The sequence below is a fragment of the Tiliqua scincoides genome, chromosome 2 (genome assembly GCF_035046505.1).
Source record: "Tiliqua scincoides isolate rTilSci1 chromosome 2, rTilSci1.hap2, whole genome shotgun sequence".
In the NCBI taxonomy this organism is placed as follows: domain Eukaryota; kingdom Metazoa; phylum Chordata; class Lepidosauria; order Squamata; family Scincidae; genus Tiliqua; species Tiliqua scincoides.
Window position 1 is genome coordinate 2,327,598 of NC_089822.1, and position 12,618 is coordinate 2,340,215.

Genomic DNA, 12,618 nt, shown 5'->3' on the forward strand with positions numbered 1-12,618 from the left:
AAATGCTGCAGCCTGTCTGCAGACAGTTGTGGCTTACAGCCAAATACACTGTAATCCATTCCCAAGCATGCCTACTTTAAATAGGCTCCCCTGAACACGTATGACGTTCACATGGTCGGCCCATCTTACAGGTGTCTTGTGCAAGGAAATCTCATTCTAGACTTCTAGGAATTTCAGTGCAAAAACTTCTGATTTTTTCCTTACTTTAGAAAGAAGAAGATGCTCTCTGCATTGAAGAGCCGTGCAGAAATGAGCCACAAGGCAGACCATGCAGAGTGCCTGTCTTTTCCTGGGACAGCCACTGGGGGCCCCAAGTCACCAGTCACCCCAACTTCCCCCACTCCTTCTCTGAAGCACGGTGAGATCTTGATTGAATGGAAGGATGGCACCATCACCCCGCTCTTTGACAACATGAACTATCCAATATGCTAAGTGTTGTTGGAGCAGAAGCACTCGCTTTCGAGGCAGCACCTTCCGGTGAGCCCTTTTTGACTGCCACCTGAGCAGACTGCACTTCTGTAGAGCCTTCCTCATTAGACTAACTAATAAGAAAGCAGGTAGCTGTGACGTAATTCTTTAACATCACGTTTGTACGGCACAGCTACATCAGTAGACACAAGAGTTTCCCTTTATCTTAGGTTGTACCCCTGTGCACACTTACCTGGGGGTAAGCCCTGCTGAACTCAGTGGAACCACTGAGAAAACACACACAGGATTGCACTGTTAATATTGCAAGTGGTGTCAAGGTTTTTTTCCTTTGCAGCCTGCATGACGAAGAAATGGAGATCTGGGTAACATTTGCAATTCTGAGATGGAAGCTGTACTATCTCTGTGAAGGATGCCTTTATCTGAAATGGACAGGCCATAGTAGTAGCAGGCAGCTAGTTTTCAATCAGTCTGGCAGCGGTGTAGCTAGAGGGGGGTCAAAACGCTAAATGTTGATGGTGCTGCAACGTGCTGTCTAAGCACTCCTTCCCTCACTGTCGGAGTCATACTGGGTGGTGAAAGCAATATGGAGGCATCTCCTCCATGCTGCCCTCACCACCCCAAATGGTTTGGAAAGGGAGGGGCCTCTTACACAGTGCATTGCGGTGCCATCAGTACTTAGCGCTTTGACCCGCTCTATCTATGCCACTGCTGTCTAGCACGATTCATTCTGCATAGTACAGACCATCCAGACTTTTACCAGTTTAATGTTTTGCTTCACTGGGCTGTCATATAGGTCCTCAAGTTCCTGTCTGATTCAGCAGCACTGTCTGTATTGTCTGCTTATCCTGAGAAAACCATCCTGGCCTCCAGAAACAAGGGTCATCCACCCTGTATGATAGTCATCTGTGGAGAGGAGAACACTTGTGATACTTCCTTATCTGGTCATCTGGAGGTAATTGTATTCAGCCCAGGGCATCAGGGGAATTATCTGTAAGCCTGCATCCATAAACAGCAAAGGGCAGTTGGAATGTGGCTCCCCATCTAACACAGCCTGCTGCTAACACAGATGTTTTCTGGGTGGCTAACAAAGTGCTGTACTCAAGACTATGACCCGCGACTCCACTTCTCTACCAGCAGATGTTGTCTTATTGAAGCACTGTGCAAGATTAATGCCATTGTGGAAAGCTAAAAAGTAACAAAAAGATCCTACAGTGAAAGCTACTGGTTTATTATAGTCATTTCTCACATGTATTTGACCTTATCACTTACGTTACTTTATTGTTCTGGGTGACACTAACGCCCAAATGCCTTCTCCTGATTATTCACCCAAATGCTGTTTGCTATAAACATGGCTCCAAATAAAAGACTAACGTTTGGACAGGGAGACTTTCACTTCTCATACAACACATTACAGTAGGATCACCTTAGTGGAGGCCTGTGTACCTTCTCCTTACTGATGCTCAGTTTCCTGACCACTGTATAAATGACACTAAACAAAATGCAGTATAAAATAGGTGCTTTTACAGAGTGAGACCCTCAACTCAGAACCCAAAATGCTGGCATTTTGATTGGGTTGGACACTCCCCTGAAGTGCACTGTTGTGCTGGGTAGCACACCTTCCTTCCACAAATCTTTTGCTCCAGAGGGGTTACATTCTGGGGCTTTCTCAAACTTGACCGTGGTAAACCTCTTGTGGATGAAAACAGTGGAAGCCTCTGCAAACATCCCTGAAGGGCAGTGAACGAGCAGGATCATAAGTGCCCTGCAGCTGTTTATACAGCAGGGCAAGCTCAGATGTGTTGCTAGCCAGAAGCAGTTGGCAGGGTGTGAGGGACCGGGAAGCGGCTAGTGTCACATGGGGCCATCTGAAATTGAGGCCCAGAACAGCAAGGTGTGGCAGTGGGTGAGGCAGCAGGGAGAGGCCAAAATCTGGAGGAGCATGCAGAAGCATGCTAGAAACAAGTACATAATCATGATCAGGCAAACTGTCAGGATCTAAAAGGCAACTGAGGAGATGGAGGGGGATCAGAAGCAAAAATGTGTCCAGAGCTCAGATGAAGGCTGTCCAGACAAGATGGCAACCAAGCAGGGCAAGACCTTGGTAGTCTGCACTGCCCCTTGCATTGACAGGGGCAAAGGAACCAAAACTGAAGCAGCAGTTAAACAAGGCCAGCCAGGCCCCTACTGGCTTCCCAGATCACTTGGCCTGGTGGGACAGAGGAGCTGCAGTACCCTCTCCAAGTGACTACACAGGGGGTGCTGCACCACAGCAGAGCTTTGGCTGATCTCCCTGCCTAAAGCTGCCATGGTGGGGCAGGGAGGAAGGCACCAGAGTCCTGCTGAGGGCCAGAGCCTCTGGCATGTCATACGTTGGGCTGTCCCACACCATTTGCCATTTTTGTTTCGGACCACCCCTTTCCATACTGTCCCTCATCACAAAACCTCATAGGTGTAAACAAGACACAGCCTGAAACCGTTCTGGTTAGTACAAGATCAGCTAGGCTGGAGTGTTTTCTGGCTGCCAGAGTTGGTGCTGGGTGGATGCAGTGATTGGCTCCTTGGATGTCAAAATGACATGCTAATGTCAGGTCTCTGCTCCACAAATGACAGGCTGTGGCAGGGTTTCTCATCAATGCTAGGGCTACTATTGGGGAAGGCTGTACCGGTGTTACTGGGAGGACTGCACTGGCATTGCCTGGAGGGGCTTAGGAAATGACTGCCATCACACTGGTGTCCACGTGTCATCTGCGTGCTTTCTGAATAGGACTGAAAGATAAGTATGTCTCTCATGAGGCTGCATTCTGATTTCTGATCTCTGCCGCTTGTGCTTGTCCTCTCTAATCATTTGGTGGAATAGAAGCATGCATGTTTTAAGACAGCTGTTCCCACTTTTTAGAGGTCCTAGAGGCTGCTGCCTGATTTATAAATGCCAAGGGGTGTGGCTATAATGGTGATTAGGCAGCAGTGACCCCCCTCCCCAGTTGCAGCTTGTTTAACCCTTGATGCACATAGGCTAATCTGACCTGTCAGTTTCATTAACCACCAAAAATTGGGTCATGTCCCAGACCCACTGCTTTAAGCTGCTGCTTTAAGCAGTACGGTATAATTACAGTACACTGGTAGGAAGAGGCTTTTTTGATACTTTTATTTGTATGGAATCAGCAGCCAATATTGCTTCTGAAACACTCCTGAATTTCTCAAAGCATTCACGTTCTGGAGCAGAGAAACTGCTGTGCCTCTCGGAGTGTGCTTTGCATGTCCTTATACTCTGAGAGCCTGCAGGCTTCATCAAGGGTCAGCCAGCGAAAAGCCTGGTGTTCCGATGAGAGCTTGATTTCTGTGCTATGGTCCTTCATTTCAGCCAGCCAGTAGATGACTGTTTTGGGTTTGCCTTTTACGGTGTAGTTCAGCTCCTTCTTAAATCCTTCAAGGATACTGAAGTGACTGGCATCCAGCCCAGCTTCTTCCTGGGTTTCCCGGAGGGCTGTCTGCAGGTCATCTTCCCCTGGGTCCACATGGCCTGAGACAGGAGGGAAAACACAGATTTCAGGGAAGCACAGAGAGTGCTTTACCGCTGCTCTTTTTTTAAATGTGTGTTCCTAGAGTACTATGTTATGTTAGCAAAGAAGTGAAAAAATTAGGGTCACCATTCTTCACCCCAGAGGCAGCTGCATTTAATGGTGTCTTTAATTTATTTAGAGTTGTAGCCCACCACATCCTGAAGGCTCAAAACAAGTACCAAAGCAGGGTAAGCAAAACAGAAGACAATTTCCTTTAAATCAACTGAATTCCCCCTCCCTTTTCAGACTAAACCGTGAATCCCAAAGATCAGCACAAACTGGCAAGTCTGCCAATGTTTCCAAAAAGTGTTCAGGCTTGGACTTTGTAGAGTTTGCAATGGAAAAGATTTTTCTTAACCCATTTTTGCCTAGCCTGCAGGTGTACACATTTGATTCCTATTGCGTATATGCAGTGTTGGGCAGAAATGGCTTAATGCAGGGTGTGAGATAATTTCAGCATCATCACCACCACTTATAAAACATCCAAAATGTGCAAGGTGTTGTGCGAGAATAGAGTGTGCAAGGCCCTGCTTGGAGGATCACAATCAAAAGAAGCAACTGAGACTCTTTTTGCAGCAGTGCTGCCTGAACCTGATGCCCTAATGGCACCTCTAGGAGGCACCTCCTAGAAGACCTCTAGGAGGTCTTCGCTGGATCTCAGAGGTCATAACAGAACACAAGGGAGGAGACTGCATTTAAGATATGTTGGGCCTAAGTCATTGAATAGTTTAACTATCAGCTGAAAATGTGTGAGGCCTTAAATAGTCACCACTGCAATAACAGGAAAGTATCACTGTCATAAAATTACTAAAATGAGGGTATTTGTGCTTCTCAAAGGAGTGGGGTGGGGGCAGAGAAGGAAGGCCCATAGCCAGGGAGACAGAACAGGGACAGACTACATTTGCTCCCAGTGTGGAAGGGATTGTCACTCCGAAATCGGCCTGTTCAGCCACAATAGACGCTGTTCCAGAACCACAATTCAGAGCGCAATACCATAGTCTTCCGAGGGGTGGAGGTGAAGCAAACCTGAGAGGAAGGAGGGAGAGAAGCACATCTGGGAAGGATGAAGTTGTGGGTGATCATATACAACCCCCCCATCAGCTATGATGTCACTATTTCCACCATGAAGTTCCCATTATAAATCGGGTACAAGCATAACATTCTCAAGCTGACTTTACCTTCCCCTGAGAAAACCCAGACTTTGCTTTCTCATGATCATATTGTGAACAGATACATAAACAGCAATCAACTGAAGTCCAAGAAAAGCACAAGCCCTGGATATTACATTTCAAACCATGACTTTGGTTCTAAATGCAGCCAAAGGCGGCCTGTCTGTGGTACAGCGACCTCAAGTGCCACACTGCAAGAACTACCAACACTGAACCATAAGGAGAGGGAGGGATGGGATACAACAGAAGATGGGATTTAACTCTTTGTGGGGGAGAGGGTATTACATGCCCTCCAACTATAATAACCTTAATTTGACTTCTGCCTGCCCTTTAACTAGTGCACCACCTAAAATTAACCACCAGTTCTGCTAATATAAAGATTACCACCTTTCTCTTTATCTCTGCACTCTGCCCCCTAGGAAACCACGTGTGCCAGTTAGTGCTGGAGGGAGATCTGAGAAACAGATTCTCACACATATATACAGGAACACCATTCTTGTTTCTTTGTCCTAGGTGCCCTGGGTGCAACTTGAAGTTTATCTACTCAGAAATGTCCCACTGTAGTCAATGTGGCTTACTCCCAGATAAGCGTGGATAGGATTGCAGCCCAAAGGCCAAATCTGCTGTGCACACTCCATTAGCATGGCTGCACCGGCACTGGAAAATTGGATAAGACTGGGCCCTCAGGACACAATCCTATCCCACTTTCCAGCACCAACATAATGCAGCTCTGAAGTAAGGGAACAAACATTCCCTTACTTTGAAGAGGCCTCTGTGAGTCCGTTCCCCCCCCCCACGGCAGGATGCAGCACACATCCCATTGGAACAGCTATGCCAGCGTTGAAAAGTTGGTTAGGATTTGGGCCTAATGCAACAACCTATGATTTCTGGATCCCAGGAATTGGGATAGAGAGGTTAGGTCTCTGATGCCCCCCTCCCACCTCAATCTGGTGCTGTTTATTATTTATGTAGCCCCATCTATGTGCACAGGACTTTGTACAGACCCCTGCCCTGAAGGTCTTTTGGTCTGTAATTCAGCATAAGAGAGAAAGAGAAGTGAAATGGGGCCGGGGAAAACAGAGGGACAATATATGTTTATTTCAGTTACATGAAGCCATGCATACTTACTACAGGCTTTGAGGGTAAAGGGATATATGATGGAAAGCTTATGAAAATTAAAACAGCTCAGAGCAGTGTTGCTCAAACTTTTCACACCAGGACCCACTTTTTAGAATGAGAATCTGTCAGGACCCACCAGAAGTGATGTCATGACCAGAAGTGACATCATCAAACGAAGATTTTTGACAATCCTAGGCTCCAGTCCTACCCACACTTACCCAGGAATATATCCCATTTACTATCACTGTTAAAAGCACATACACAAAAGTATAGATCTGTAATATTTGTTCACATGCTGTCACATACTATGGTAGCATCAAGTCTACTATATTAAAAATAAAATATTGAAATGAATGGGGACCCACCTGAAATTGGTTGACAACCCACAGTTTGAGAAACACTGGCTCAGAGTTTAGTCTGTTAAAAGGCAGATGATTTAATTAAACTAAAATTATTGAATCAGCTGATAGCTTTACTGATAATATCTCTGAATTGCTATACAGTAAAAACCAAGCTAGCTCCCAGGGAGTACACAACGCACCTTTTGGAGGAGTCCAGTGATGAGTCCCATAGGATGTCTGCAGGAGAAGGTATTCAATATTGTCCCCAACAGCAGGAGATGAAGCTTCACGCAGTTTCCGGAAGATAATCAGGCCACAAGCTCTTAAAGTCATGATCCTTCTGTGTGAAAGAAACAGAAGTGATCCATGTTAGCAACACGAAGCACAGTGTTAAGGGTGATTTAGGTGGGGAGTGGTGGCACACAGACCTGACCACAGGCCCAGAAAAAATTTTTTTTTTGCAAGATTAGTTTTTTAAAAATATTTATTAGATCAGATTTTGTTTTTCATTTTTAGAAAAATATTGTAGAGTCTCTTTTTTGAAATAAAATTGAATCTGAATGCAAGCAACCTGCACTTACATCTCTCAAGACTGGATCAGTGGCCTTCTAGCAACACAGATTTAAAGGCTGCTTTTCTGGGGAAGCTGTGCTCTCAGAACCAACAGTCAGACCTACTTAGCGCCACAGGGCTTGCTCCCAAATAAGTGTGCCCAGAATTGCCCTGGGACCCGAGTGGGGCTTCCTCTGCTGCGGGAAACAGAAATCGCGCTGCAGAACATCGTGGCAGACCCTCTACCCCATTGGCACTCAATGTATTTTGTAGAGAGCATCGCCAGCCTGAATGTATCAAGTCCAGAGGTGTAACTAGAAGCCCCGATGCCTGGGGCAATGACGTCTCCATGGCTTCCCCTTTTGGGAAGCCTCCACAGGAGAAAGAATAGGGGGCCTGAAGCCGCCAGCACCTCCTCCTCTGGAGAGAACTGCAAGTGACTGCCTTGCATGTTGTGCCCCCCCCAGCATAGTGCCCGGGCAGGCACATATTTACCTGGGAGTAAGCCCCATTGACTCCAATGGGACTTCCTTCTGAGTAGACAGGCATAGGCTTGGACGCTAAGGGTGCAATCCCATCCACACTTACCTGGGAGTAAGCCCCACTGACTCCAATGGGACTTCCTTCTGAGTAGACAGGCATAGGCTTGGACGCTAAGGGTGCAATCCCATCCACACTTACCTGGGAGTAAGCCCCATTGACTACAATAGGATTACTTCTGAGTAGACATGCATAGGATCGGACTCAGGCTGCTACCCTATCCACATTTACTTGGGAGTAAGCCCCATTGACTCCAATGGGATTACTTCTGAGTAGACATGCACAGGCTTGTGCTCTAAGCCGGGACTGCCCAAAGGGAAACAAACCCCTCCCTGTGTTACCTCAGCAGGCGCTGTCACCAAGGCATCTTCCTCAAAGGAGCGCTGGGAAAGAGGCTGCAAGGCGCCTGTGCACATTAGGGCCTCTCAATTGGCCCTAAGCGCCGCCCATCTAAGATTCCACCCAATCAGAAGCCTGTGCTAGACTATGGGAGGAGACGCTGGTGGGCGCCAAGGCAACAGCTGGCCCCCGCCCGGCTCACACCATCCAATCAATGAGAGGAAAGACGCGAGGGCGGGAGCGGTGAGCACGGTAGGAATTCTTATTGGATATTTCACTATGACGGACAGAATACAGACCAATGGATGGCAACCGAGTCCCCTCCTCGCATTGGAAGGAGGTGAGGGGGTGGAGCTCTTCATCCACAGAGAGCGTAGCCCACAGATGAGGGGGGCGGTGCAGAGGGCTTTCATGTTCCCGCCTTCCGTACTCGTCTCTGATTGGACGGGTGGGGGGCCTCCCCGGCCTCCCATTGGCTGGCTGAGGCAGCGCCGCGGAGGGGCGCGACGGTTCGAACGTTGGCTTGGCGGCGTCGCCATGGAGACGCGGCCTAGTTGTGGTTGTCTGCGGCCCGCGAGCGAGGCGTCCGAGGAGTGCCGTCCAGGTGAGCTGCCAGCGAAGGAAGGCGGGGACGCGGCGCCTGCGAGAAGGAGGTGCGGGCGGAGAGCCGAGCCCCTCGGCCGCCCTCCTGCCCACCTCTGGCTGCCGTCATGGCGACAGTGTGACTGAGGCAGCCTCCCAGCGCGGTCCGGGGGCGGCTGCGTGGAAGGAGGCCTGCCTTTCCCTTGGCCCCCCGGCTCCGAGTCGCCCCCCCCAGGCCACAGGCATCGCCGCATCCTGTGGCAAGGAGTTCCTCAGACCCCACTGTGGTGTGCCCTCGCGCCCCTCCCCCCACCTTGACACGGTTCACTCCTTGAAACCCTTTCTGGGTGCAGGTGAGGACGTTGCTCGAGGTCAGGCCGTACTGGGGTCTGTGGAACTCCTTGCCACAGGATGTGCAGCTGGCCTGATGGGAGGGAAGTCCATCACAGGGTACAAGCCATCATGCAGGGATGTGTGGTGGGTGGGGAGGCGGATGAGGCAGAGCCTCCCCACTGGAGTCGTTTGAAAAGTGCCGCCGCCGCCGCTGTGCGAGGTGCTCAAGCACACTCAACCCACGCTTGAGCACCTCGCACGACAGCGGTGGCGCTTTTCGAATGACTCCAGTGGGGAGGCTCTGCCTCACCCGCCTCCCCACCCACCACACATCCCTGCTGTTCTAGGACCTTGTGGTCCTTGCTGTCTTGACTGGCCTCTTTTCAAAGGACTCCAGTGGGGAGGCTCTGCCTCACCTGCCACCACACCCACCACAGTGCCATGTTGTTTACGTGCAACCTCCTGATTTTAGAAGTAGGCTCCTTCAGAATGCCAGATGCAGGGAAGGACACCAGGATGCAGGTGTCTCATTGTCTTGTGTACTCCCTGAGGCATCTGGTGGGGCCACTGTGACATATAGGCAGCTGGACTAGATGTGCCGCCTTTGGCCTAATCCAGTAGGGCTCTCCTTATGTTCTCTTGGACAAGCATCCAAGGCCATTTTAGAAATGGGTTATGCCAGATGCAAGGGATGCGCCAGGATGCAGGTCTCTTGTTGTCCTGTGTGCTCCGTGGGGCATTTGGTGGGCTGCTGTGGATACAGGAAGCTGGACTTAATGGGCCTATGGCCTGATCCAGCGGGGCTGTTCTTATGTTCTTATGCCATGTATGAAGTCTTCACAAGCCTGAATAGCATAATGTTTTTTCCCTACTTTCTTCAGTTTAAGCCTGAATTTTGCAATAAGAAGCTCATGATCTGATCCACAGTCAGCACCAGGTTTTGTTTTCACTGACTGTATAGAGCAGCCATTTACAACCAGCCAGCCTTGATTGGTCTCCGGTGTGCCACAGAAATTTGGGAGTGGGTCATTTATTAGTAGGGCCATGGGGGGATGTGACAGCACAGTGTGCCTTGACAATTATCAAAAAACCGATGGTGTGCCTTGACCATTTTAGTGCCTTGCCAGTGTGCCATGAGATGAAAAAGGCTGAAAATCGAGCTTCTCCATCTTTGGCTGCAGAGAACATAATCAATCTGATTTCACTGTAGACTATCTGCTGATGTCCATGTGTAGAGTCACCGCTTGGGTTGTAGGAAAAGGGTGTTTGCTATGAGCAGCGTGTTCTCTTGACAAAACTCTATTAGCCTTTGCCCTGCTTCATTTTGTACTCTGAGGCCAAACGTGCTTGTTATTCCTGCTACAACTTGACTTCCTGTTTTAGCATTTCCCCTATGATGAGGACATCTTTTTTTGGTGTTAGTTCTGGAAAATGTTGCAAGTCTTCATAAAGTCAGTTAACTTCATCCTCTTCAGCATCAGTGAAAGCATCAGACCTTTCTGTTTTGACCCAGCTCCTTCATTCTTTCTGGGGCTACTTGTAATTGTCCTCTGCTCTTCCCCAGTAGCATATTGGATGCCTTCCGACCTGAGGGACTCATCTTCCGGTGTCCTATCTTTTAGGCTTTTGATACTAAAGTCCATTGGGTTTTCTTGGCAAGGATACTGGAGTGGGTTGCCATTTCCTTTTCCACTTTGTATGATGCAGGGCTGCTGGAGGCTGCAGGAGGTGCGGGGAGCCTTGCGCAGCCCTCCACAGCATTCCTTGAGGCTTGGAACGTTCACTCAAAATTTCCTTTTCCAGTGGATCATATTTAGTCAGAGCTCTCCACAATGACCTGTTTGCCTTGGGCAGGGGTCTGATGTGGCCTGCGGAGAGCCTCTATCTGGCCTGCAGCCAGCCTCTATCTGGCCCGTGGCCATCCCCAGAGAGCCTCTGGTCCAGTTGACCAAACACAACCAGAGTTGTGCGTGTGGGGTGGGGGAATGAGGGTCCATTTATGTGTGTGTGCTTTATTTCTTGGGCTGTGTTGGTGCTTGGAGAAATCCTGGACACTTGAGCCCATTCATTAATTTCAGTCATTCATCTAAGTTGCATCTCTAATGTATTTATTTTAATATTATATTTTTTTCCGCCCCTCAACACCATTCCAGATATTTGATGCAGCCCTTCGGCGGAAAAGTTTGGAGACCCCTAGTCTCGGGTGTCCCTCCACAGCATAGCTCATAGCCTCACTGAGTTACTCAAGCCCCTTCACCATGACAAGGCAGTGTCATTCTTTACCATTTAACCTCAAGGTGGGTTTAGATATCCTATTTCTGTTTGAAAAACCAAACAAATTGATATCTTTGAGACTATTGCTCTCCACATATGCTAACTTATGCACTGTGTGACACATCAAAATAACAGACTAAAAAGAGAGAATAAATTCTGTGTTTGGGTCATTTGATTCATGGTTCTGTGTGCTTGTACATGCCCAGGAATTTCTGAAAAGCAGCTGTCCTTGGGGAGGGGCCTTGCAGACTTGCATTCAATCTGGTAGTGGCAAATTCTCTGTGGGGCTCAGTTGGCCAGACTGGCATACCTTACTAAACATATGCCTTGTTGTAGACACACATTTGTCTTGGTTCCTCCTTGCTTGCTTTTGGCTTATGCTTATGGCACAACATTGTTGGGTCGATGGGGTGGGGTAGCATAGGCATGCGATTTGCTCTCAGGAGAGCAGCAGAGTCACAAATGCATATGTCCATCTACTTCTCTCACTGTTGTTGGCCTGAAATGGGAAACTGCTATAGGAAGTAAGCTCTCTTATAATAGTGTCAGAGAAGAGTTGGAGAGGAACCAGTGACTAGGATGTGGGTTACTGGGTGGCCACTGTAACTTTGGTTATTTACAAGGGTGAAATAGAGCTATGGGGAAAGGTAAGCATAGAGGGAGGAAGGGAAAGGAAGGGGAGCTCCTATGGAATTTCTTTAAAGGGTGTTCTGTAGCTCTTTAGTGCTTTACTTGAAAGAAGTATGAATTATAATGGGATCATGCAACACCATGCTCCTTCTCTGCCATTATCACGCATCAAGTTCATCCCTTTGTTTCTAAAGCACTGTCATTGTTCATGGTGCTGCACAGAAGTAAAAATGGGCAGGTGTCTGCCAAAAGGAGCATGTAATCTGAAATTCAGCAGCAGCAAGAGGGAAATGGACACAGGAAGAATGAGGAGTAGTCCCAAGGTAGCAATCAAAAAAATATATAAAACACACACACAAAAGAACAATGCTTAGAGACCAATAAGCAAACCTCAGCAGCTGGCAACATTTCAGAGTTCAACTACCTGACAGAACAGGTAAGGCCTCTTAAAGGCAGAGAGAGGCGGTGGCCTCCCATAGCCCCAAAGAAATGGAGCTCCATATCTGCGGGAGAACAACCACAGAGAAGGCCTATATATAGTTAGTTCTTGTTATCCACTAGGCACTGATTCCCAAACTTAGCACTGCAACTAACTTTTTTAAATGACAGTCTATCGGGACCCACCTAGGTTTACCAGACTTAAAAAAAAGGAATTTAGAAAGAAATAATATTTATTTTAATAACCAGGAAAAAGACCCTCAAACATTTATTTCCCCATATTTACACATGCTTGCAGATTGCTGAGCTCTT

General features: G+C 48.2%; 2 protein-coding genes across 3 annotated transcripts in view; one reads left to right on the forward strand and one right to left on the reverse strand.

Annotated features, from left to right (window-relative positions):
- Positions 1-3,568: 3,568 nt before the first annotated feature.
- NUDT2 (nudix hydrolase 2) lies at positions 3,569-8,140 on the reverse strand. Of its 2 annotated transcripts, none has more exons than XM_066617662.1 (3): positions 8,052-8,140; positions 6,819-6,958; positions 3,569-3,949 (listed from the first exon to the last, which is right to left on the reverse strand). In XM_066617662.1, exons 2-3 carry the CDS (start codon positions 6,949-6,951, stop codon positions 3,636-3,638), a joined length of 447 nt encoding a protein of 148 aa, XP_066473759.1. In that variant the 5' UTR covers positions 6,952-6,958; positions 8,052-8,140; the 3' UTR covers positions 3,569-3,635. The 2 variants fall into 2 exon arrangements, with proteins under 2 accessions (XP_066473759.1, XP_066473760.1); XM_066617663.1 differs by lacking the exon at positions 8,052-8,140 and adding an exon at positions 7,759-7,816.
- A 450-nt stretch (positions 8,141-8,590) lies between these two features.
- KIF24 (kinesin family member 24) overlaps positions 8,591-12,618 on the forward strand; it is a 45,351-nt gene continuing 41,323 nt past the window's right edge. The window contains exon 1 of the mRNA XM_066617740.1: positions 8,591-8,653. The gene's annotated coding sequence lies outside the window, so the exon portion shown is untranslated. The remainder of the gene's footprint in view (positions 8,654-12,618) is intronic.